The 25,347-nt window shown below is 56.1% G+C and overlaps 2 protein-coding genes across 5 annotated transcripts in view; both read left to right on the top strand.

The window, feature by feature from the left end:
- The window catches only part of LOC123353287 (maestro heat-like repeat-containing protein family member 2A), a 133,393-nt gene that overhangs the window by 44,037 nt on the left and 64,009 nt on the right, over positions 1 to 25,347 (top strand). For all 4 annotated transcript variants that reach the window (XM_044994288.1, XM_044994290.1, XM_044994289.1 and 1 more), the window contains exons 9-12: positions 571 to 660; positions 1,134 to 1,212; positions 1,363 to 1,476; positions 1,955 to 2,019. In XM_044994288.1, the coding sequence (XP_044850223.1) occupies positions 571 to 660; positions 1,134 to 1,212; positions 1,363 to 1,476; positions 1,955 to 2,019 (348 nt within the window). The remainder of the gene's footprint in view (positions 1 to 570; positions 661 to 1,133; positions 1,213 to 1,362; positions 1,477 to 1,954; positions 2,020 to 25,347) is intronic.
- LOC123353289 (protein FAM170B-like) lies at positions 20,687 to 24,048 on the top strand. Its single transcript, XM_044994292.1, has 2 exons — positions 20,687 to 21,503; positions 22,199 to 24,048. The coding sequence occupies exons 1-2, from the start codon at positions 21,434 to 21,436 to the stop codon at positions 23,092 to 23,094; spliced, it is 966 nt and encodes a 321-aa protein (XP_044850227.1). The 5' UTR covers positions 20,687 to 21,433; the 3' UTR covers positions 23,095 to 24,048.

Here is a 25,347-nt window from a genome sequence, read left to right as displayed (position 1 = left end):
CCCACACCATTCGTTCAACCCCCCCACCCCCAGGGTCCGAGTTAAGTCTGTGTGTTTGAGTGGCACTCCCCCCAGCCAGTCAGGTTTGTGCAGAGTAGCTGGGGAGGGAGGGAGGAAGGGAGGGAAGGAGATCTCTCACCAGCTCCACAAGGGTGCAGAGCATACACCCAGCCAGCACCCAGGCTGCAGAGCGCTCATGGCTCTCACTGTGTGGAGGAGGGCTGCCTGAGAGGTCGACTCTGGACCAGGATCCAGAACTCCAACAGTCCATGTGTCAGGGTTGCTTAGATCTGGGGCTCCAATTCCCAATCCCACCCATGTCAGGCAGGAGTGACTCCATCATGGCCAGGGAGCTGCTGCCCCAGGGTCAGAGCAGAATCTGGACCTCTGCACTAAGCAGAATTCCCCCCTTCACCACCCTTCCAGGGTGATGAGAACCTCTTTCTCCCCAGAGCCTTCAGCCAGGGGTGAAGCAGACAGCTCTGTGGCTGATGAGTTGAGGTCAGTGCAGCTGGGACCTGCTGCTCCCCTGTGCCAGCTCTGCCTGACATCTCTCCCTGTCTGTTGCAGGTTCTGGGACAGATCTTGCAGGCCTCTTCCTCCAAGAACCCGATCCCAGAGGTGTATGTGGCGGCCATCTCCCACACGCTGAGCTACCAGGTATGGGGAAGTGGGGCTGGCATGGGTGTGCTGGGGCCAGTAGATCTCGGGGACGCCAGCAGGCATCTGTAGAGTGCACAGTGCTCCCCACCCCCTGTACTGGAGACCTCCCTGTGCCCTCAGCATCCCATACAGCGGGAGTCGCCAGTGCTCAGCACCGCGCAGTGTCTGTGGGCCCAGTTCTCCTCTCTTGTGTGGAGTCCAGGGGCGTTTCTCCTGATTTACTCTGGTATAAGTGAGAGCAGGATCAGGCCCTTTAGTCCCTTCTCAGGGCTCTGGCTATGTCATACACAGTACGTACCGCAGGGTCTGGGATGGTCACATGGCCCAATCCGGTTCTGAATCCTACTCCTAGCCCCATCAGTGTGAATCTGCACTGGAGACTGAGGAGTTGCAGAATCGGGCCCTGGTCCCTTTGGGACGTTCCTGTTTGAGCGAGCAAGCTCCTCTGACCTCTTCCCATCTCCCTGCAGGTCACTTCCAAAGCTCAGCGGCCCTATCAGCTCTGCAGGGAGAACCACACAGAGATTTCCCACGTCTTCCTGCAACTCGGTAAGGGGGTGGTGGTGAGAGGCTGTAGCCCAGACGAGCAGTGCATGGGGTGCCTCGAAGCTCCCACTGCTGGGCCCAGATCCCTGATTCAGCACAGGAGAGGAGAGCTCACTCCTCACTGCCCATCATTCTGTTTCCTATTCCCTGTAGCCCGTTCCCATCCATCGCAGCTGTTGGGGATTTTCCATCGAAAACTGTTGATGGGCGAGGAAGATACCCGTGTGGGGATCCTGGCCCTGATGTCATATGTTATTGGTGCTGAAGGTAGGAGCAGGGGAGCAAGAGCTCAGAGACTTCCCCGTATATCATGTCAGTGCGAGCGCCTGGTGCAGCACAGGGCCCGCTTTGCAGCTTCAGGGCCCGTGGGTCTGGCTGCAGGGCGCTGGGTGTGACCTGCTCCCTGTAGCAATGGACAGTCCCCCCCATGCTCCCATGCTGTGCTGGGCAGACACACCCCAAAGCTCTGCACACTCGGCCACTGAGGGTGAGCCTGCCTGCACCAGCCCTGGCTGGGGACAGGTGTGGGTGTGGTGCACCTGCCTGGGCCCAGCCTGCAAGGGGCACTCAGAGATGGGGAGGAGGGGAGTGAGGATGAGCATGGGAGCGCTCACCAGGTGGCCTTGTTGGTGACACACGGGTACATTGTTACAATGAGGTGGGGGGACTTTGTGATCCTGCCCCAGGCCATGCGGAGCTAGTCTGTGGCTCTGGCTTAGTGACGCTGTGTGCCCGTCTCTTCCAGTTCCGGGGCTGGCCAGCCTGTGCATCAAATCAGTGAAATCAGTTCTTACCGACGGGAGTCCCAGGGTGAGAGAACAACAGTGCCGGGTGTGGGTGAGGCGGGCAGTGCTGGGTGTGGGTGAGGCGGGCAGTGTGAGGCGGGGGGCGAGGGTGGCTGAGGGGACTCTGGGGAGCGGAGCTGAATCCCCAGCTGGGCTGGGAGGTAGACCAGCTCTCAGGGGGACTGAGAGGAGCGGGGGCAGGAGTTCATTCACAATGGTGGGAGAGGGGATGGAAGTCACCAGAGAAGAGAGAAGATTTCGTCTCGGGGGTTGGGCGGGGGAATCCGTCCGTCAGACGTGGGGAGGAAATGTTGCTGGCTCCCGGTGCCGTTAATACCCTTCGTTCTCGTGGGCGTCGGAGTCTCTGATTGATCCTTGTTCCCTTGCAACAGGGGGACATCACAGCCTACATCATGGTCCAACTATTTAACATCAGGGTCTTGGGCCAGGTGCCCGAAGCCCTGCAGGGGCTGTGCTCCATGGGGCAGCCTTGAAGACCCCCCCCCCTTCGCATGACCAGCTCCCACCCCCTGCCACAGGTACTGCTCTGTCTCCCTGTGCCTGGGGGGAAGGGCTGGGGGGAGCGGCCATAGAGCCCGCAGCACTGAGAGAAACCAAGGCCGAGCACCTCGCTCTGGGCACCCTGCCCCACCCCGACCCCTGGAGCTGGGGCCCGGCCAGATACTGGTTGGGAAGTATCAGGCTGTGGGGCTGGCCCAGAAATGAGAGCATCCGCAGAGCCAGGGGTTGTGCTCAATAGCCATTGTAGTCTGGGAGGGGTGGCCTGACGTGGAGCCCCTCCCCCGTCGTCACTGCTTAGACCCTCCCATGGCCCCTGTCACCCCTGACGCAGCGAATGTCTGATCATCCCCCAGCCGGGGCCCAATCCACCCACCTGGTATCTGAACCCTTCCCAGCCAGGAATGAAACTCCCCTCGGACACCCTGGGGCAGGGGAGGAGCCTCCCCGTCTGGCAGGTGGCAACTGAGATGCAGAGGAAGGGCTCTGGGCCTGGTCACACAATCCTGGGTGTAGATCTGGGAAGTGGACTGGGTCTCGGCCTAGAGCCTTTCCCCCAGGGGCACCTTCGCTTCTGCCCTTTAGTCTCCCCTCCGGCCAGGGGGTCTGTGCGTGTGAAATGAACAGGGAGGGTGACGGGGTCCTGGCACACAGCCTGGATGGGAGCTCCCCTTGGCTTGGTCCCCAGGCTCAGAGACATCTTTGTCATCCCACTGTCCTTCTGTTATTGCTAGGAAGGGAGTCCCCTGATGAGGGGTCTCCAGGGCTCCAGTAAGCAATCCTCATTCCCGCCCGCATGTACCACCCTGCCCTGCCCTGCCCTGCCCTACCCTGCCCTCTGGTTTCTTCGCTGTTGACTCTGGCTGGACTCTTGACTCCGGGCTCTGGCTATGACTTTGGCGTGACCCTTCTTGGCTCCGGATATGGGCTATGAACCCCGGCTCAGTATTCTCATAGAATCATAGAATCATAGAATCTCAGGGTTGGAAGGGACCTCAGGAGGTCATCTAGTCCAACCCCCTGCTCAAAGCAGGACCAAACCCAACTAAATCATCCCAGCCAGGGCTTTGTCAAGCCTGACCTTAAAAACCTCTAAGGAAGGAGATTCCACCACCTCCCTAGGGAACCCATTCCAGTGCTTCACCACCCTACTAGTGAAAAAGTTTTTCCTAATATCCAACCTAAACCTCCCCCTCTGCAACTTGAGACCATTACTCCTTGTTCTGTCATCTTCTACCACTGAGAACAGTCTAGATCCATCCTCTTTGGAACCCCCTTTCAGGTAGTTGAAAGCAGCTATCAAATCCCCCCTCATTCTTCTCTTCTGCAGACTAAACAATCCCAGTTCCCTCAGCCTCTCCTCATAAGTCATGTGCTCCAGCCCCCTAATCATTTTTGTTGCCCTCCGCTGGACTCTCTCCAATTTATCCACATCCTTCTTGTAGTGTGGGGCCCAAAACTGGACACAGTACTCCAAATGAGGCCTCACCAGTGCTGAGTAGAGGGGGATGATCACATCCCTTGATCTGCTGGAAATGCCCCTACTTATACAACCCAAAATGCCATTAGCCTTCTTGGCAACAAGGGCACACTGTTGACTCATATTCAGCTTTTCGTCCACCGTAACCCCTAGGTCCTTTTCTGCAGAACTGCTACCCAGCCATTCGGTCCCTAGTCTGTAGCAGTGCATGGGATTCTTCCGTCCTAAGTGCAGGACTCTGCACTTGTCCTTGTTGAACCTCATCATATTTCTTTTGGCCCAATCCTCTAATTTGTCTAGGTCCCTCTGTATCCTATCCCTACTCTCCAGTGTATCAACCACTCCTCCCAGTTTAGTGTCATCTGCAAACTTGCTAAGGGTGCAGTCCACACCATCCTCCAGATCGTTAATGAAGATATTGAACAAAACCGGCCCCAGCACCGACCCTTGGGGCACTCCACTTGATACCGGCTGCCATCTAGACATGGAACCATTGATCACTACCCGTTGAGCCCGACCATCTAGCCAGTTTTCTATCCACCTTACCGTCCATTCATCCAGCCCAGACTTCTTTAACTTGCTGGCAAGAATACTGTGGGAGACTGTATCAAAAGCTTTGCTAAAATCCAGAAATAGTACATCCACTGCTTTCCCCTCATCCACAGAGCCGGTTATCTCATCATAGAAGGCAATTAGGTTAGTCAGGCATGACTTGCCCTTGGTGAATCCATGCTGACTGTTCCTGATCACTTTCCCCTCCTTTAAGTGGTTCAGGATTGATTCCTTGAGGACCTGTTCCATGATTTTTCCAGGGACTGAGGTGAGACTGACTGGCCTGTAGTTCCCTGGATCTTCCTTCTTCCCTTTTTTAAAGATGGGCACTACATTAGCCTTTTTCCAGTCATCCAGGACCTTCCCCGATCGCCATGATTTTTCAAAGATAATTGCCAATGGCTCTGCAATCTCATCGGCCAACTCCTTTAGCACCCTCGGATGCAGCGCATCCGGCCCCATGGACTTGTGCTCGTCCAGCTTTCCTAAATAGCCCCGAACTACTTCTTTCTCCACAGAGAGCTGGTCACCTCCTCCCCATACCGTGCTGCAGAGTGCAGCTGTCTGGGAGCTGACCTTGTCTGTGAAGACATAGGCAAAAAAAGCATTGAGTACACTAGCTTTCTCCACATCCTCTGTCACTAGGTTCCCTCCCTCATTCAGCAAGGGGCCCACACTTTCCTTGACTTTCTTCTTGTTGCTAACATATCTGAAGAAACCCTTCTTGTTACTCCTAACATCTCCGGCTAGCTGCAACTCCAAGCATGATTTGGCCTTCCTAATTTCACACCTGCATGCCTGAACAATACTTTTATACTCCACCCTGGTTATTTCTCCTTGCCTTTCTCTAGCCTCGCTGCAGGCCCTCCACCCACCCGCTCCACAGCATTGCCTCCTTCTCCTCCTGATCTTCCCCAACCTCTCCGATTTCGACTACATGGCTTCGACCTTTGCGTGGATATGGACTTTGGCTCGTACTTCTGACCACGCGGCTTCGACCTCTGGCTTGGACATGAACCCTGGCTCCGGTTCTGCCTTGTATGTCACTCAACACCCGTGTCAAAGTTAGACTCAGGTCTCACAGTTTGTCAGACCACTCTGTTTTATTAGCACAGCACTCTGCTAATAACACCCAGATAATATGAGCCGCATGCAAGACACAAACTATCTTATTTATACAGAGAAAAGGGTGAGAACTTAACAAGATAACAAAGGAAGCAGAATCAGATAAGTTTACCTGGGCTACAGGGGCGGCTCTACGAATTCCGCCGCCCCAAGCAGGGCGGCGCGCCGCGCGGGTCGCTCTGGCAGTCTCCGGTCCCGCGGCTCCGGGGGACCTCCTGCAGACGTGCCACACAAGCCGCGGGACCAGCGGACCCTCCGCAGTCATGCCTGCGGGAGGTCCACTGCTCCCGGGGCTCCGGTGAACCTCCCGCAGGCATGACTGCGGAAGGTCCGCCGGAGCCGCCTGCCGCCCTCCTGGTAAAATGCCGCCCAAGTGTGTGCTTGGCGCACTGGGCTCTGGAGCCAGCCCTGCTGGGCTAGGCATGCAGATCTTATTTCCTTACTAACTATTACCGATCTTCTGTTAATGTTTCGCCATTAGCACCATTGTTTATGCCTAATGTTTCTTTTCCTGGCACCTGTATTTCAACATTTCTTATTTCTGCTTAAAGGCAGGGGTGAGCTGGAGCCGGTTCGCACCGGTTCGCAGGAACCCGTTGTTAAATTTAGAAGCGGTTTTAGAACCGCTTGTTAACTGGCTTCCCTGCGAGGGAAGCTTTGATGGGCTCTGCCTGGGAAGCCTGTAATTCCTCCTCCCGGCCGCCGGGGGGCGCTGCGCTGTGCTGCGAGAGCCATGTGAGCTGCCTCCTGGCCCTGTTGCTGCTCCTGCTCTTTGGACCTCTGGCCCTGGGGCTCCTGCTGCTGCCTGGTGAGTCCCCGGCTGCGTCCTGCTGCTCCCCCCCCCCGTGTGAGTATCTGCGCCCCTCCCCCGCCTTCCCTGCCCCCAGCCAGCCCCAGCCACAGCCAGCCCCTGCCCCCAGCCAGCCCCTGCCCGCAGCCACCCCCTGCCCCCAGCCACCCCCAGCCACCCCCTGCCCCCAGCCAGCCCCTGCCCCCAGCTGCCCGCAGCCAGCCCCTGCCCACAGCCGCCCTCTGCCCGCAGCCAGCCCTTGCCACAGCCACCCTCTGCCCGCAGCCAGCCTCTGCCTGCAGCCCCTGCCACAGCCACCCCCTGCCTGCAGCCAGCCTCTGCCCACAGCCACCCGCAGCCACCCCCTGCCCACAGCCACCCGCAGCCCGCCCGTCTGCATCACCTGCCCACAGCCAGCCCGTGTCACTCCCTGCCTCCAGCTAGCCCTGCCCCACACCCCTATCTGCAGCCAGCCCCACATCCACTGGTGCCCTGCAGTTCCCAGGGCAGTAACCCTGCACACCTGCTTTAATGAGGGGGGGGCAGGGAGCAGCTGGGACCCACACATGTGCACACCCTAGAGTGACCAGACAGCAAGTGTGAAAAATCAGGATGGGGGTGAGGGGTAATAGGAGCCTATATAAGAAAAAGACCCAAAAATTGAGACTGTCCCTGATCACCACCCACACATGTGAAACGGAGCTCATTTCTAGTTCAGCCCCATCTTTTTAAAAAAGAACTTTAGGTAGGGTTAAAATACATCTGTATTTTCCTGGACATGTCAGGCTTTTCGGTTCTTAATCACCTCCTGGGAAAATATGGACGTATGGTAACCCTATTGGTACAAAAAATACATGCTGTCGCACATCCCTTAAATCAGAACTTTTTATAGGGAACCCGTTGTTAAATCAGAACTTTTTATAGGGAATCCGTTGTTAAGATTTTGGCAGCTCATCACTGCTTAAAGGTACATACAACATTTCTTTAATCCATTCTTATTTTTACAATATAATTCATTCTACTTTCACACTAACATACAGGATTTGTTCATCTTTGTTTATGTTCTTGTTACTAAGGAAAATGAAATTAAACATGAAGTTAATTATTAATTAAAGAATAGGAGATTAATTATGTGATAACCTGAAGGATATTGTAATACTGAATGTCACCTTGTTTTTCTTTCTGTTAGCAATACGGGGAATGATGGCTACTCTGGGACAAGTTTATTTGGTGTAATTTACCCCCTTTGGACTAAAGAATTCTGCAGTAACACCTCGCTCCAAAGGTTGGGGTGAGGGACTAGGTGAGACTGAGACTGCAGACCTGCTATAGACGTCAGTTAATTCTATTGCAGATGGGATTTATTCTGACAACCTTTAAAGTCAATTTTCTGTTAAGAGAGAAACGACTTGAAGAAACACGTTGTGTAATCTTTTACCCGGCTAGCCTGTAACAGCCACTGACTTCTAGGGTGCTCCCATTCAACAGGAACCTACGGGTATCAGAGCCTCCGCCACTAAAGGGGTCGCCTGATAGCCCCAAACACTGCGCCAGAAGGAGGCCCAGAGTCTGGCTGGGTCCCGGGGGGGCGAGGGAGGAGACCCCCATGGACGCCGGAGAGGAGTGGTAAATCCCAAACCCTGATGGAACTGAACTGACACCCCACAGCCGCCTGCCGCTCCGGGGGCATTTCCTAGGGTCCTAGGCCCTGATCCTTGTCACTGGCTGACAGACAGTCGGGGCAGAAACGGAAGGGGCTGGGGGCAAACATGAGTCTGTGCCACCTTGATGCCCCCTGACCCTGGGCCCAGTGGGCTCCCCGAGGGTGAGAGAGCAGCCACACAGCTGCTGTAACCTGGGGCCCAGCCATGGCCCCCCCAGGATGGTTGTGGCAGCTGGCACTGGTGGGGCATGGCTGACCCGTGCTCCCTGGATCCCTCCCTGGCCAGAGACTGTGGGGTGGCCTGGGCCTAGCTATAAACAGCTCTGACGAGTCCCTCTGGCCTGTGGGGTCCCCAGCTGGCCACACCGCCTGTAATCTACTTTGTGCCACCTGAGCAGCACAGAGAAGGGGTGGAGGGGCCAACCCTCTGCCCCCGGCGCTATCAGGGCTTCTGCTCCGGCCCCAGGCCGTAGCCCTGCTCTGGGCATGACTGGAGAGGGAACCGGGCACGGGCCAATCCCTGCGCTGAGTTACACGGTATAAAGCAGGAGTCGCTCCATGGAGCCGCGCTGGCTTTACACGGGTGTCGCTGCAGCGGGATCCGGCCTGTTGGCCGCTGCCTCCCCCTCGGGGAGCAGATCCAGAGAACAGGCTCCTCGGGGGGGCCAGGAGCTCTCAGCTGGGGGGGCAGGGTTGGCAACAGCAACCAAACAGACCCCTGCGAACTCAGAAAAGGAGGAAAGGTCACTGACGCCGCCTGCCAATGGGAGCAGGGCTCCAGGGGCCGACCCTTATGGCCCAGATTCTGCCGGAGCTGTGCCGGTGAGCTCCACCAAGCACCCCTTTCCCAGCCTGCTCTCTCGGCAGGTTTGCAAAGAGGGAACCAGTTTAGTCACACGCCTGCTGTGTGGGGAAAGGTGGCTTTGGGGGTGAGAGACTGGCCTAAGACTAGGCTTCAGGAGACCTGCCTTCAGCTACTGCCTCTCTGACACTGACTCCCTGGATGCCCTTAGGCACGTTCTTTAACCTCCCTGTTCCTCAGCTATAAAAATGGAAGAAGAACCCTTCCTTTCTTCTCCCCCCGACCTTTGTCTGCCTTCTCTGTCTCCAGTGTAAACTCCCTGGGGCAGAGTCTGTGACTTGGGGCTTGTCTGTACGGGAAAGTTAGATCAGTTAGACCAGTGTCCTTAAACCACTGGGGTTATCCCAGTACAACGCCCTCCCCCCTACCCCCGCAGGTGGATATTCTTATTCCAATATAGGAGCAGCTTTTGGGGTGTATCTTAACCCCCTTCCAAAGCAACATACAATACACTGGAAAAAGGCCACGTGGACCAGAATAAGTGTCCACACGGGCAGGTTACTCCAGGTTAACTATAGCTGTTTAAATTCCTACTTCGCTTGTAGCAGTTCAACTCTCCTCTGCAGACAAGTCCTAACTCTGTGTCCATGCAGCATCTGGCGGTCACCAGCTGCACCCCGTCTTCCTTCTTCAGGGGGCCACCAAGGGGGGCCACTGTCCCCTGCACTCTGATGAGGTGCCGCTACCCTCGGGGAAAGGACCTTCCCCATCTGCTTGGCCAGCACCGCCAGCTCCCACCCGCCACCAGCTGAGCTCTGGCTCCAGCCTTCTGATGGCAGAGTGGGGAAAGCCCCATCCCCAGCTGGTGGGGATTCCCTCTTGGGGAAGATACAAATGGGGGTGGGGGAGGGGGAAATCCCTGACACTGAGAAAAGGCCTGACTGAGGGTTCCCTATGGGAGAGTGTCAAGGCAGTAGCAGGGCACAGCAGTGACTTTTTCACACTGGTTAGAAATGCCACACCTCGAACTGCACACACTGCTCGGGCAAGAACCAGGCAGTGGGATCTGAAGGCACCTGGTCCAGAACTGCATAAAGGCTGGAGTTCTGTGCATTACAGTGAGAGATCCTACAGCCAGGGCCAAAATCGTATGTGCACCAAGTACCCAAGCGTGATTAAATTTCACATTGGTACCTTCTTTGCCTTTTGTCAAATCTGCAGTGAAAGTGTTCTTAAAACAAACAACATGCTGGGTCATCATCTGAGACGGCTCTAACATGAAATATATGGCAGAATGCAGGCAAAACACAGAGCAGGAGACGTACAGTTCTCCCTCAAGGAGTTTAGTCACAAATTTAATTAACACTTTTTTTTTAACGATTATCATCAGCATGGAAGCCTGTCCTCTGGAATGGTGGCCAAAGCATGAAGGGGCATACGAATGTTTAGCATATCTGGCACGTAAATACCTTGCAATGCTGGCTACAAAAGTGGCATGCGAACATCTGTTCTCACTTTCAGGTGACATTGTAAACAAGAAGCGGGCAGCATCGTCTCCCATAAACGTAAATAACTTGTTTGTCTGAGCAACTGGCTGAACAAGAAGTAGGACTGAGTGGACTTTCTAGGCTCTAAAGTTTTACATTGTTTTATGTTTGTGTCCAGTTACGTAGCAAAAAAAAATCGACATATGTAAGTTGCACTTTCACAGTAAAGAGATTGCACTATGGTACTTGAATGAGGTGAATTGAAAAATATTATTTCTTTTATCATTTTTACAGTGCAAAGATTTGTAATAAAAATAAGATCAAGTGAGTACTTTACACTTTGTATCCTGTGTTGTAATTGAAATCAATATATTGAAAATGTAGAAAAACATCCAAAATATTGAATACATTTCAATTGGTTTCTATTGTTTAACAATCTGATTAAAACTGATTAAGCATGATTAATTTTTTTAATCACAATTAATTTTCTGAGTTAATCTTGTGAGTTCACTGCAATAAATTGACAGCCCCAGTGATTAGTTTTCAAATGATACCTCCTGAGGCGTGTTTTGTACGAAGATGATCACAGTAGCGGGGCAGGTCTGAATACAAGGCTGCATTCGGGCACAAAGAGCCTCCCATGGGAAGCCCCATATCCAGTGCAAAGGGCAAAATGTAACCGCTGCCAATCGCGCCAGCAGCAACTAGGGCCGGGTCCTTATTTTAGGGGACTCCCTACGATTTCTTCCTTTTTTGGCTCAAGACCCCACCCCATAATGCGGGAACCTATAAGCCGGGTGCCTTTGCTAGGCAAATCCGTCCCCTCTTGGAAGCACAGAGGTTTAAACAAACAAACTTTATGGAGGGAGAGTGGAGAAAAGGGAAAGGCCAGGCTGACCTGAGACAAATAGTTACACTTTAACGCCTCGCACCCCCGGTTACCTCACAGTGCACAAGTCACAGAACCAAACAATTGGACCCTGAGAGGCTGGTGCCGTTTTTGGCCTCCCCCTCTCAGTTCAGGGCCCCCCCGATTTCCTCACTCACAGGCTGTGCTTCCAGGAGTCCAGGACAACCAGGGGCCGGTTTGGTAGACAGCGGGGGCTCCACCGCCTGCCCTGCTATAATGATGTCGGCGGCTAGGCCAGGGAGGCCTCACCAGAGTCAGGTGGCTGTGAATTCCTCTGCTCCCGCTGGCCTGCACCCACCTGCCTCACTCTGATGCACCGTCTGCTGGAGGCGGTGGCCTGAGGCTAAATCCAGCCGCGCTTTGTGCTGCCTTCTGGGGGCTGTGGCTGGGCCTAGGGCTGCCTGGCTCTGCCTGCTGCTCAGGGGAGCAGAACTGCCAGACACCTGGCCCCTCTGGTGAGCTCTGCCCGCATGCAGCAGGGACAGCTCATGGCTCAGATCTCTCCGATAACGGGATCAGCGGCCTGGGGAACCCATCAGGGTCCCTGTCCCCCCAGAGAGGTGTTCCCAGCAACAAGCCTCTCTCCCCCTCCCTATACTTCTCGCCCTATTGTTTTATCCCTTCCTTTCCCTTTCCCTCTTCTCCCCTCTCTTCCACTCCACTGTCCTTGTCTGAGCGTCTGTGTGCGACAGTTATGGGTGCTCCCGAGATCCCTCAGATCCCCTCCCTTCAGCCAGGGCGGAGGGGCTTGTGGCCAAGGTGCTCAGCTGGACTCGAGGAATCTATTTAGCTCACCGAAGAGAGGGGTTAAGTGGCCACTGGATCTCGGTCTATAAGTACCTACACAGGGAGGAGGTACTTGACCCTACGGGGAGGCTTTTTAGTCTAGCAGACCAAGGCAGAATGAGATCCGATGGCTGAAGGAAGCTAATGTGGGGCCAATTTTTTAAGAGAGTTAACAGACTGACCCGGGTAATTATAGGCCTGTCAGTCTGACATTGATCCCAGGCAAGATAACGGAGCAGCTGATATGGGACTCGTTTGATAAAGAATTCAAGCAGGGCAGTGTAATTAATGCCAATCAACATGGGTTTATGGAAAATAGATCCTGTCAAACTACCTGGATATTTTTTTCTTGATGAGATGACAAGTTTGGTTGCTAAAGGTAATACTGTTGATGTAATATCCTTAGACATCTCTAAGGAGTTAGGCTTGGCAGCATGTGAAATTTTGATTAAAAACACTGGCTCACGGATAGGTCTCAAAATGAAATGGTAAATGGGGGATCATCATTGTACAGGTGTGTTTCCAGTCGGGGTCCACAGAAATTGGTGCTTGGCCCTGCGCTATTTAACATTTTTATTAATAACCTGGAAGAAAACATGAAATCATCACTAATAAAGTCTACAGAGGACGCAAAAACTGAGGAAGTGTCCATGAGGACAGGTCACTGACTCGAGCGAGCTGGATCATTTGGGAAACTGGGCACAAGCAAACAATATGTTATAAAGTGTAAACAGGGGAGGGATAGCTAAGTGGTTTGTGCATTGGCCTGCTAAATCCTACAGGTGTGAGCTCCATCCTTGAGGGGACCACTTAGGGTCTGTGGCAAAATCAGTACTTGGTCCTGCTAGTAAAGGCAGGGGGCTGGACTCAGTGACCTTTTGGGGTCCCTTCCGGATCTATGAGATAGGTCTATCACCATATATTATATTATATGAGTTTTAATATGGCTAGATGTAAATGTGTCTATCTAGGAACAATGAATGTCAGCCACCCTTACAGGATGGGGGACTCTATCCTGGGAAGCAGTGACTCTGAAATAGACCAGGGAGGGGGATGAATAATCAGATGAACATGAGCTCCAAGAGAGACATTTCAACAACAAGGGTGATGTCGTGGTGGGAGTCTGCTACAGACCACCGGACCAGGGGGATGAGGTGGACGAGGCTTTCTTCCAGCAACTAACAGAAGTTGCTAGATCACAGGCCCTGGTTCTCATGGGTGACTTTAATCACCCCGATATCTGCTGGGAGAGCAATACAGCAGTGCACAGGCAATCCAGGAAGTTTCTGGAAAGTGTAGGGGACAATTTCCTGGTGCAAGTGCTGGAGGAACCAACTAGGGGAAAAGCTCTTCTTGACCTGTTGCTCACAAACAGGGAAGAAATAGTAGAGGAAGCAATAGTGGATGGGAACCTGGGAGGCAGTGACCATGAGATGGTCGAGTTCAGGATCCTGACACAAGGAAGAAAGGAGAGCAGTAGAACAGAGACCCTGGACTTCAGAAAAGCAGACTTCGACTCCCTCAGGGAACTGATGGGCAAGGTCCCCTGGGAGAATAACATGACGGGGAAAGGAGTCGAGGAAAGCTGGCTGTATTTTAAAGAAACCTTATTGAGGTTGCAGGAACAAACCATCCCGATGTGTAGGAAGAAAAGTAAATATGGCAGGCAACCAGCTTGGCTCAACAGTGAAATCCTTGCTCGTCTTAAACACAAAAAAACAGCTTACAAGAAGTGGAAGATTGGACAAATAACCAGGGTGGAGTATAAAAGTATTGCTCAGGCATGCAGGAGTGAAATTAGGAAGGCCAAATCATGCTTGGAGTTGCAGCTAGCCGGAGATGTTAGGAGTAACAAGAAGGGTTTCTTCAGATATGTTAGCAACAAGAAGAAAGTCAAGGAAAGTGTGGGCCCCTTGCTGAATGAGAGAGGGAACCTAGTGACAGAGGATGTGGAGAAAGCTAGTGTACTCAATGCTTTTTTTGCCTATGTCTTCACAGACAAGGTCAACTCCCAGACAGCTGCACTCTGCAGCACGGTATGGGGAGGAGGTGACCAGCTCTCTGTGGGGAAAGAAGTAGTTCGGGACTATTTAGAAAAGCTGGACGAGCACAAGTCCATGGGGCCGGATGCGCTGCATCCGAGGGTGCTAAAGGAGTTGGCCGATGAGATTGCAGAGCCATTGGCAATTATCTTTGAAAAATCATGGCGATCGGGGAAGGTCCCGGATGACTGGAAAAAGGCTAATGTAGTGCCCATCTTTAAAAAAGGGAAGAAGGAAGATCCAGGGAACTACAGGCCAGTCAGTCTCACCTCAGTCCCTGGAAAAATCATGGAACAGGTCCTCAAGAAATCAATCCTGAACCACTTAAAGGAGGGGAAAGTGATCAGGAACAGTCAGCATGGATTCACCAAGGGCAAGTCATGCCTGACTAACCTAATTGCCTTCTATGATGAGATAACCGGCTCTGTGGATGAGGGGAAAGCAGTGGATGTACTATTTCTGGATTTTAGCAAAGCTTTTGATACAGTCTCCCACAGTATTCTTGCCAGCAAGTTAAAGAAGTCTGGGCTGGATGAATGGACGGTAAGGTGGATAGAAAACTGGCTAGATGGTCGGGCTCAACGGGTAGTGATCAATGGTTCCATGTCTAGATGGCAGCCGGTATCAAGTGGAGTGCCCCAAGGGTCGGTGCTGGGGCCGGTTTTGTTCAATATCTTCATTAACGATCTGGAGGATGGTGTGGACTGCACCCTTAGCAAGTTTGCAGATGACACTAAACTGGGAGGAGTGGTTGATACGCTGGAGAGTAGGGATAGGATACAGAGGGACCTAGACAAATTAGAGGATTGGGCCAAAAGAAATATGATGAGGTTCAACAAGGACAAGTGCAGAGTCCTGCACTTAGGACGGAAGAATCCCATGCGCTGCTACAGACTAGGGACCGAATGGCTGGGCAGCAGTTCTGCAGAAAAGGACCTAGGGGTTACGGTGGACGAAAAGCTGAATATGAGTCAACAGTGTGCCCTTGTTGCCAAGAAGGCTAATGGCATTTTGGGTTGTATAAGTAGGGACATTTCCAGCAGATCGAGGAAAGTGATCATTCCCCTCTATTCAGCACTGGTGAGGCCTCATCTGGAGTACTGTGTCCAGTTTTGGGTCCCACGGTACAAGAAGGATGTGGATAAATTGGAGAGAGTCCAGCGGAGGGCAACAAAAATGATTAGGGGGCTGGAGCACATGACTTATGAGGAGAGGCTGAGGGAACTGGGATTGTTTAGCCTGCAGAAGAGAAGAATGAGGGGGGATTTGATAGCTGCTGTCAACTACCTGAAAGGGGGTTCCAAAGAGGATGGATCTAGACTGTTCTCAGTGGTAGAAGATGACAGAACAAGGAGTAATGGTCTCAAGTTGCAGAGGGGGAGGTTTAGGTTGGATATTAGGAAAAACTTTTTCACTAGTAGGGTGGTGAAGAACTGGAATGGGTTACCTAGGGAGGTGGTGGAATCTCCTTCCTTATAGGTTTTTAAGGTCAGGCTTGACAAAGCCCTGGCTGGGATGATTTAGTTGGGTTTGGTCCTGCTTTGAGCAGGGGGTTGGACTAGATGACCTCCTGAGGTCCCTTCCAACCCTGAGATTCTATGATTCTATGATTCTAGCCATTTACCTTTCTCCGCTAAACTGAAGAACCCATTAGTAAATATTTTTTCCCCATGATTAAGTCACTCCTTGAGTCTCTCATGATACGGCATGTTTTTTAGTCCTTTCATCGTTCTTGTGGCTCTCATCCGAACTCTCTGCAATTGATCAACATCCTTCTTGAATTGTGGACGCCAGAACTGGACACAGGATTCCAACGGCAGTCGCACTAGTGCCAAATAAAGACATGAAATAACCGCTCCGATCCTATTCAAGATTCCACTGTTTAGGCCTCCAAGGATTGTAGTTGCCCTTTGGCCGCAGCCACAGTTAGAGTTTACCAAGAATTGTGGTGGATTCTCCATCCCTGACAATTTTTCAATCAAGATGGGAGGGTTTTTTTCTAAAAGATCTGCTCTAGGGATTATTTGGGGGCAGTTCTCCGGCCTGGGTTATGCGGCTGGTCAGACTAGACGATAGAATGGTCTCTCCTGGCCTGAAAATCAATGCACAGGACCCACATCTTGGATGAGGCCTCAAATGATAAAATAGAGAGATCGCCTTTCCCCCCTTCCCACCATTGTTCTCTTTTCCTCAGTGTGAAAACCTTCACCCAGCCAGCTGTGAGAGGTTTCACATCTGTGGTAGAAACTACAAGTGTGAAACTCGAGCGGGTTGCTCATGTCACTGGAGCTGGGAGAGGCCAGGGCAGCTGTTAGATGCATGCAGAGCAGGAGGGCCTGTGGGGTAGCAATGAGAGTGCTGCAGAACCCAGATCGCTAGAAATGGAAGCAAACTCCCCACGTCTGTCCTTCCACCACTGTCACTCCCTGCCTGAAAGTCCTCGAGCTTCCCTGATCAAACAGCACGCTGGGTGCTCTCTGGGGACGGCTGCCAATCCATGTCCAGCCTGAGACATGTGGGGCATCCTGGGAGTCAGATGACTGCAGTGCATCCAGGGAGATGTAGTCCAGCCAGGGAGCTGAGCCCATGGGGAAGAATAAGGGAATGAGGCTCCCAAATTACGAGTCCTAGGAGGCCTGGTGGCAACTGGGGCAGATGCAGTTTTCTGTCAACCTGCCCCAAGAGGAATGCTTCGGGACTTTTTCTTCCATTAATAATTTCCATATTTTGACTTTTCATCCTGATCTGGGACAGGAACAAAGGTCGAATATTGGGATTGACCATGGGACAGAAATTCAGATTTCTCTCAGCTCTAGTCCCTCCCTCAAGAATTCCATTACAACGTCTTCAGCCCTGTTTAAAGGCACGTTCCGGGCCACACGGGAGCTCGTCTGGGCCTTGTTTTTCACCACGATGCTCGTGGCTGATCTGCACTGGCCAGGCAGACTAAACCGCAACACCTTGCCAGCAGGAACTGCCCTGAAAGCCAGCTCAGTTCACGTGTTTAACTTCTGGTGCGATGGGCCCCGGCATGCCTGGCCTGCTGGGCCTGGGGCCGGCAGAGAGAAGAAGCACAAAGATCTCAGTGGTTCTGCATGGCACAGAAATGGGGTGGGAGAAGGGGGAGCTGGGGGGTGGGGAAGAGCCCCCAGATCAAGACATGACAGCCCTGGGCTCCTGTGTGCATCTCCGGGGGCTTGGGGGCGGAGGGCGACACAGGCAGGATGAGGTAGTTTCTGATCGCTCAGAGGAACCGCAAGAGAGGAGCCGAGAGCAGAATCGCTCCTTTGATCTTGGAAACCCACAAACAGAAAAGACACCAGAGTGAGACTCCCCCACCCCAACCCCTCAGGGTGCGAGAAGGGGCTGGTTGATTCACTCGTTCTACCACAGGTGACCTTCGGCAAGTCACACAGGATATGACGACTCTGCACACAAACACTCACAGCTGGCCCCTGCCAGCTGACTTGGGCTCGTGGGGCTTGGGTGTAATTGTGGGGTCCTAGACCCCCATGTCTACAGTGCAGTTAAACAGCCCCTTAGCCCGAGCCCAAGTCAGCTGTCAGGGGGCGGGTGTCTACCTGCACAGTAGAGATACCCTCAGCTGCTCCGTGCCTCAGTTTCCCATCTGTAAAGTGGAGATAATGGCACAGCCATGCTTCAGGAAGGGGGAAATTCATTAATGACAGAGAATTGCTATGGCGATGGGGCCCACAGATGGAGCTAGGAGGTTGCACGGCTAGTCTATAAGGATACAGGAACGGGGGCTGCTGCTCCGTCCGGAGCTCAGTATCCCAGCACATACAGCCGGTCCCTGCTCCTGCTCAGCGACCCTGCAGTACGGCCAGCTAAGGACGGGGAGTATTGTTACACGTGTGCACACAGTGCTGTGAATGTGCACAGCCCTCTGCCAGACACAGCCCCTGCCCCAGAGAGCTCAGATTATAAAGCCCCAGGCCAGTTCCCAGGGACGTCAGTGGGCGTCTTGCCATTGACTTGACTGGAGTTATGGGTTCTTCCAGACTATCCAGCCTCGCAGTGTTGGGTTCCCTAATTCCTAGGAAGGCAGGTTTGCCGGATAAGCACAGATCTGCTCTGCGGCTGGTCTGGCATCCCAGCTCCTGCTGTACACAACACTCCACTGGCCATCACCGCCTTCTCTGACAGCACCGCAGGCTCCTGGTCTCACCAGCCCACTATCATCCCTCCTCAGAGCCCAGGGACAGCTGCAGGCCCCAGGAGAGATCAGGGCCACGTGTGCCTGGTGCTGCACGTACATGAGGAGAGGCAGCCCCTGCGCTGAAGAGCTTCACTCTAAGCGATCAGGCAAGGAGTGAGGGAAAAGGACGTGTTATTAATGCCATTTCACAGCGGGGACCTGAGGCCAGAGAGACTAAGGGACTGGCCCAAGGTCATGGAGGGAGTCGCTGGCAGAGCAGGGAATTCACCCACAGCGCAGGGCTCCCCCTCCAGAACTGCTGTCTCCAGCTCCTGCTGTACCCAGATAGGCCCATATCCCCCTCCTACCGACCCAGCTGATACTAGCCCAGGCGCAGAAGAGATTGATCCTGCTCGTCCGGCATCTACTGATCCAGAAGCGCACAGGGGCCGACAGCCCCAGGAGTGTTCCTTGGGCTGGTGTGTCTGCGATGCTGTTCTCAGCTCGACACGCAGGGGGCTGGGAGAAGAGATGCAGCACAGAGCTCACAGCCCAGGGGATGGGGGGGGGGCTTTACGCCACCTTTGCGCCCTCCCCAGCCTCAGCTGCTCCACAGGCTGGGGCAGCCCTTGCTTTACCAGCCAGCCCTGGGAGCCTGGCTAAGTGACAGCAGCCTCCTGGGGTGCCCTAAGGGTCACAGAATTGCTCAGAATCTGCCCCATGACAGGCCCGTCCCACCCCAGCCTTCCCCCAGCACACCCCCTACAGGCGTGCAGCGAGCGTCGGCTGCCCCCATGGCTGTGTAGGAGGAATCGGCTCTGGCTGGATGTGGGGCTTCACACCGCTCCAGCCCTCTCGTGCAACGGGAAGGGGCTCCGGGGGGGGAGCAGGGGAGAATCTCCCCCTTGATCCTTTTTTGAGACCTCTCAGGCCCTTTGCCTCAATAATTGCTAGTGGCAGTGAGTTCCACGGTTTGTTCTGTGTCGTGTACCAAGGTGCTTCCTCTTGCCTGGTTTAAATAAGTTGCCTTTTAATGTCCTTGGGGCATCTCTTGTTCTCGAACTGTGGGAAAGGGGAAATTGGCCACCACTGCACCTACCCTTCAGAAATTGTACCCAGCCATCACCTGACACTTCTCCTTTCCAGATGAAACAGTCCCAGATCTTAACTCTCTTCTCTCAGGGGAGTTCCCCACCCTGACTGTCTGGGGCCATGATTCATTTCCCTCCCTCTTCTCTGACCCACTGACATCCTGGCAGCAGATGCACTTCTCTCCCTTCCAGCCGCTGCCGTGACTCAGAACTCCTTCGCTTGTGGCGGTGGTCAGAGCGGGCGGCGAGATCAGGACGGCCAGCCCCCAGCGGTCCAAACTCAGGAGCTGGCCCCAACATCATGAGATTGCCCTATAAACACGGAGATCTTTTTAATGTATAAATGTTGATGTGAGGGGGTGTAGAGACGCCACTCTGAGCAGGAAGGGGTTAATGGAAGCTTGTGCCCCTATCGGCCCCCCGCCATTACACCTGTATAAGGTGTCAAGTCTGTAGGGAAGGTTTAAAAGAGGGGAAACCCAGTTCTGCTTCCTACAGAGGCTCTGGGCAGTGTCCCCTTACGAGCCCACCTACGATGGAGGCCTGAGAACCCCAGAGCCAAGGACTGGAAGCAGGGGCGGCTCTAGGCACCAGCAAAGCAAGCACCTGCTTGGGGCAGCCCATTTGCAGGGGCGGCATGGGAGCTGAGAACCAACAGGGGGCCCTGGGAGCTGTAGTTCCCTGGTTAGCTCCCTGCCTATAGAGCCAGCCCTGGAGCAGGGAAAGAACTACATTTCCCAGCATTCCCTTGGCCACTACCAACTGGAAAGGAAGGAGGGGGACCTCAGGCGGCAGCGTGCTGCGAGTGCTGTGGATGGCAGGGAGACCAGATTTTAACATTCACAGAACAGGACACTCCAGGGGGAGGGACGCCCCACCCTGCACCATCCACTCCCTCGGACTGGGTGGGGTTGGGTGCAGGTGGCAGTGACACGGCACTGGCTGGGGTGTGTCCCTTTGAACAGACAGCACCGAACCTTGGCATGAGTTAAGCCTTGAGAGGCCTTGGTTGATTTGGGGTCTCCTTGGGGGGCAGCTAGATCCTGGTGAGGGTCTGAGAGGCCTCCAGGGGGAGGAAGAAAAGCAGCCAGGAGCCACCATTGGACACTCCTGAGCAGGGGACACGTGCCTCCCATCTCCCCCTCCCCACCTGGAGCCTGCAGCGCTAGTTGTGGGGTCAGCGTGGGGTGAACGGCAGCACAGCGAGCAGGCCTGCCTGGGGCCCGTGGCTAGAGGGGAGTGGTGGTTTGGGGAATTCAAACGAGGGCTGGGGGAGGCATCTCAAAGGAGCTCTGTGCTGGGGCCGCTGCCGACAGTGTGCTGGGCTCGGACTCGCTGTCTGTCTGTTTCTGTTTGTCCATTTAGACTGGCAGCTCATCGGGAGAGGGACCGTCTCTCACTCTGGCGTGGGCAGCGCCCGGCAATGGCCCTGGTCCTGACTGGGCCTCTCGGCCCCACCGTAACCCAAATCAACACTAATATGAATGGTCCTGCTCTTCGGTCTGTGCCAGCACAAAGCCAGAGGCTGATATGGCTCCACCCTCCCTGATCGGAGCCCGGATGGGCCCTCCCGGGGCTTGTGCAGCATAGACCCAGCTGAGTGGTTTGGCTGGGACGTCATGAACTCGGCCCTCCCTGGATGGGACTCGAGGAGGCTCTGCCGGACCCAAGAGCAGGTCGCCCGGAACTCGGCGTTGTCATCCCAGCTGGCAATGACCTCACCCAGCTCAGAACTTCTGAGCCATTCGGACCCAAACAGCCGGATGCCGTTTGGAGCAGAACATTCCAGGGCTATTCAGACCACAACATTCTGGTGCCCCTTGGATCAAACCGTTGGCTCAGGTCAGTCGTGCTCCTGTCTCTGCTGCCTGCACTGTGAGAGTTGGAGATTTAGCTGGAGAATTGGACCAGAACCGCCATCCCTTCCCCAGCAGAGACCCGGACTTTCTGGCTAGTGCTGGGACAGAGACCCCAGCAGGTTTCGAGGACTGTGACAAGCACCAGCCTTGGCCTGAGTCCCCAGAGCCAGGACCATGGTGCACAACCAAGGGCTTCCTGCCGAGGCCCCAGAGACGAACCTTGGAGCTGCCCAGGATGGGTCAGGTGAGCAGGACATTCCCTGGGCCCACAGGACACTCGGGGTCCCTGGTAAAGGAGGAACTTGAATTCTCTCTGCCTCCCCAGGGAGGTAAGGGGGAGGGGGAAAGAAACAGAGACCCCCCCCACCAGGGCACAGTGGGGGAAACAGACTCCCCAAGTGAGGAGAGACAGAGCCCTCGAAATGGTTCAATGGAAAAGAGGAAGAGGGACACACACACACACACACACACACACGATCATATCTGGGGGCACGAAATGGCTCTTCCATGTAGAAACGCCAGTGCAAAGAGGCCTGTGCCCTTGGGGTAAGGAGCCTAAGCCAGGGGCCTTGGAGATGGGCACAGCCCGGTCTCAGGCTGCCGGGGTGACAGATGTCAGGGCTGAGGCAGCCCAGTGGGGCAAGTGTCCATCCCCCCAGGCCAGGGCAGCATGGGCACTGACAGGACGTTGTCTAGGGCTCTGTCCAGCCTAGTTTCCAGTGTGCCCAGCGAGGGGGCTCTGGCCCTTCCCTGGTGGCAGCGTGTCGGACCCCTGACCGGGTGCTCCCCTGATAGTCGCACTCAGTGAGTCCCCTTCCCCACCCCCTCCCCCTGCCCGTGGGGGGGCCCTTTGGGCCTGGGACACAGGGCTGGGAGCGGGTGGGGCACTCACCGCAGGGGGCGATGGCCGCAGCACCTGGGCTTTCATTCTGCTTTCAGAGTCGCAGAGATCAAGGGAGTCGCCCCCTCATCAGGGCGTCTCTGCCGGGAGCCCTGGTCCTGAGAAAACAGCGGAGCAGGGGGTCTCTGCCGCAAGCCCAGTTCATGAGGAAACAGCAGTGGAGGGGGTCTCTGCCGGAAAGCCTGGTCCTGAGAAAACAGCAGAGGAGGGGGGCTCTGCCCCTGCTGGCCCCAGGGACCAAAGCCAGCACACCTCTGTGGTCACATCTGTCACCAGCCACTCCTCCATCCGCGGCGTGGAACCCGCGGCCTCCAACCTCCCGTGTCCGCAGCCGCCATGTGAGTCTCCCGGCTCAGGCGAGAAGAGAAAGCGCTCGGCAGATGGCAGAGAGGCCGAGGAGGAGGCAGAAGAAAAGGCCCTTTATTATATGAAGGTCCAGGCCGTGAACGGCGTCTCGGTGGCCTGGGAGACCGGGGCCGGCTTTGAAGCCATTCGGAAGCGGCCTCGGATCTTTAAGACCAAGTACATCGGAGGAGAAAGCTTTGCCGGCTCGGACCTGAGCAGCTCCCACACCAAGTCCGAGCTGGGGGATGTGGACCCAGAGGCAGAGTGCGGCGTTGAGGGGCCGGCAGAGGAGGCGCCGCAGCAGCCGACGGGAGCGCCCCCGGAGTGGCTCCTCACCATCGAGCAGGGCGTGCGGTGCCTGGCCTGCTGCCGAGTCTTTCCCAGCCTGGAGGCCCTGACCCACCATGTTAAGCAGGGGCTGCGCGAAGGCTTCAGCTGCCGCGTGTACTACCGGGTGCTGGGGCAGCTGAGGGCGAGAGACAGGTCCCAGCGGAGACGGCAACGCGGGGGCCGGGGACGCCAGCCACGCGTCCGGGAGTGCAGCAAGTGTGGGGGACAGATACGGCGCCCACGCAAGGCTGCCAAATAGGCCTGGCTAGGCCGTGCCGGGGGGGAGCCCAGCTGCTGGCTGAGACCGGAAACGACTCTGCCAGAGGACCCCTGAAGCCACAGGGTGGCGAGTTCCGCCAGCAGCAGGTCCGGGGCACACACGCCAGTCGCTGCCCCCGGCTAGGAAGCCCTGCCCGCTCCCGGCTTGCCAGCCAGACCCGATCTCCACCTGAGGCCAGGACAACGATCTCTGGGACTCGCCGTGATACGCCCGGGTCCCTGCTTGGGAAAGACCAGCGCTATGAGCATCAGGGCTGAGAACTGGCAGCTCCAGCAGCGCCAGGCCAACTGCATCCCAGCCCAGCACTCCAGACCCACACCGGGCTCCCCCACCCCGGGGCCAACAGGCCGAACCGGAGCTGCCGGGCTCCCTCCCCTCCCCCAGCCCGGCCGGAAGAGCAACCCGCAGCTCCCGCAGCAAGGCCCTGCGGATGCCAGCAGAGCCCCAGACAGCAACGCCGGGCCCCACCCCTCCATAGGGCTCTGGCCGACCCGGACCAGCCACCAACGACGGGGAAAGAACTGACGGCATCAGCCAGCCCTCCCCCTGCCAGGACCCAGCCTAAAGCCTTGGCCGCCGGCCGCCCAGAGGGATGGAGGGTCGGTAGCAGATCCGCGTCCTTAGAGACGCACACGGACTCCAGCCCATCGACGGGAGGAAGGTGATGGGAAGACGTCTCTCTGCAGCTTCCCCAGAGATGGACGCACAGGGCGGCTACAACACACAGCCCCTGAAGGCCGAGCCCTGGCCTCTGCCCCACAGAGCAGCGAGCTGGGAGGCGCCCCGCCGGCACAGACATCAGCTAAGTGACTTACTTTGGGGGTTCCCGTCTGGGGGGGGATGCCCTGGGGTCACGGAGCATCTCAGGGGCTTGTGAGCTAGGGCAGGGAGCTAAATGGTCTGGGCAAGGGGCTGGAGGTCAGGAAGGCGAATGTGGGCAAGGGCTGGGTGAGAGAAAGGGGGGTGTGGGCAGAGGGCTGGAAGGGGGGTGGGGGCGGGGTTCAGGGGGCTGGATGGGAGGAAGGGGGGTGTGGGTGGGGGTCAGAGGGCTGGATGGGAGGAAGGGGGGATGGGTGGGGTTCAGGGGACTGGATGGGAGGAAGGGGGGTGTGGGTGGGGTTCAGGGGCTGGATGGGTGGAAGGGGGGATGGGTGGGGTTCAGGGGGCTGGATGAGAGGAAGGGGGGTGTGGGTGGGGTTCAGGGGGCTGGATGGGAGGAAGGGGGGATGGGTGGGGTTCAGGGGGCTGGATGGGTGGAAGGGGTGTGTGGGCGGGGTCAGAGGGCTGGATGAGAGGAAGGGGGGATGGGTGGGGTCCAGGGGGCTGGATGGGAGGAAGGGGGGATGGGTGGGGTTCAGGGGGCTGGATGGGAGGAAGGGGGGTGTGGGTGGGGTTCAGGGGCTGCATGGGTGGAAGGGGGGTGGGGGGGGTTCAGGGGGCTGGATGGGAGGAAGTGGGGCGTGGGTGGGGTTCAGGGGGCTGGATGAGAGGAAGGGCGGTGGATTTAAGGGGGCTGGATGGGAGGAAGGGGGGTGTGGGTGGGGGTGGGGTACAGGGGGCTGGATGGGAGGAAGGGGTGATGGGTGGGGGTGGGGTACAGGGGGCTGGATGGGAGGAAGGGGGTGGGGGTGGGGTTCAGGGCGCTGGATGGGAGGAAGGGGGGTGGGGGTGGGGGTCAGGGGGCTGGATGGGAGGAAGGGGGGATGGGTGGGGTTCATGGGGCTGGATGGGTGGACGGGGGGTGTGGGTGGGGTCAGAGGGCTGGATGAGAGAAAGGGGGGATGGGTGGGGTCCAGGGGGCTGGATGGGAGGAAGGGGGGATGGGTGGGGTTCAGGGGGCTGGAAGGGGGGTGGGGATGGGGTCCAGGGGGCTGGATGGGAGGAAGGGGGGATGGGTGGGGTTCAGGGGGCTGGATGGGAGGAAGGGGGGTGTGGGTGGGGTTCAGGGGCTGGATGGGTGGAAGGGGGGTGGGTGGGGTTCAGGGGGCTGGATGAGAGGAAGGGGGGTGGCGGTGGGGTTCAGGGGGCTGGATGGGAGGAAGGGGGGTGTGGGTGGGGGTGGGGTACAGGGGGCTGGATGGGAGGAAGGGGTGATGGGTGGGGGTGGGGTACAGGGGGCTGGATGGGAGGAAGGGGGTGGGGGTGGGGTTCAGGGCGCTGGATGGGAGGAAGGGGGGTGGGGGTGGGGGTCAGGGGGCTGGATGGGAGGAAGGGGGGATGGGTGGGGTTCAT

The sequence above is a fragment of the Mauremys mutica genome, chromosome 19, assembly GCF_020497125.1.
Source record: "Mauremys mutica isolate MM-2020 ecotype Southern chromosome 19, ASM2049712v1, whole genome shotgun sequence".
NCBI classification, from domain to species: domain Eukaryota; kingdom Metazoa; phylum Chordata; order Testudines; family Geoemydidae; genus Mauremys; species Mauremys mutica.
The sequence above is the reverse complement of the archived record's forward strand: the minus strand, read 5'-3'. Positions and strand labels throughout refer to the sequence as shown.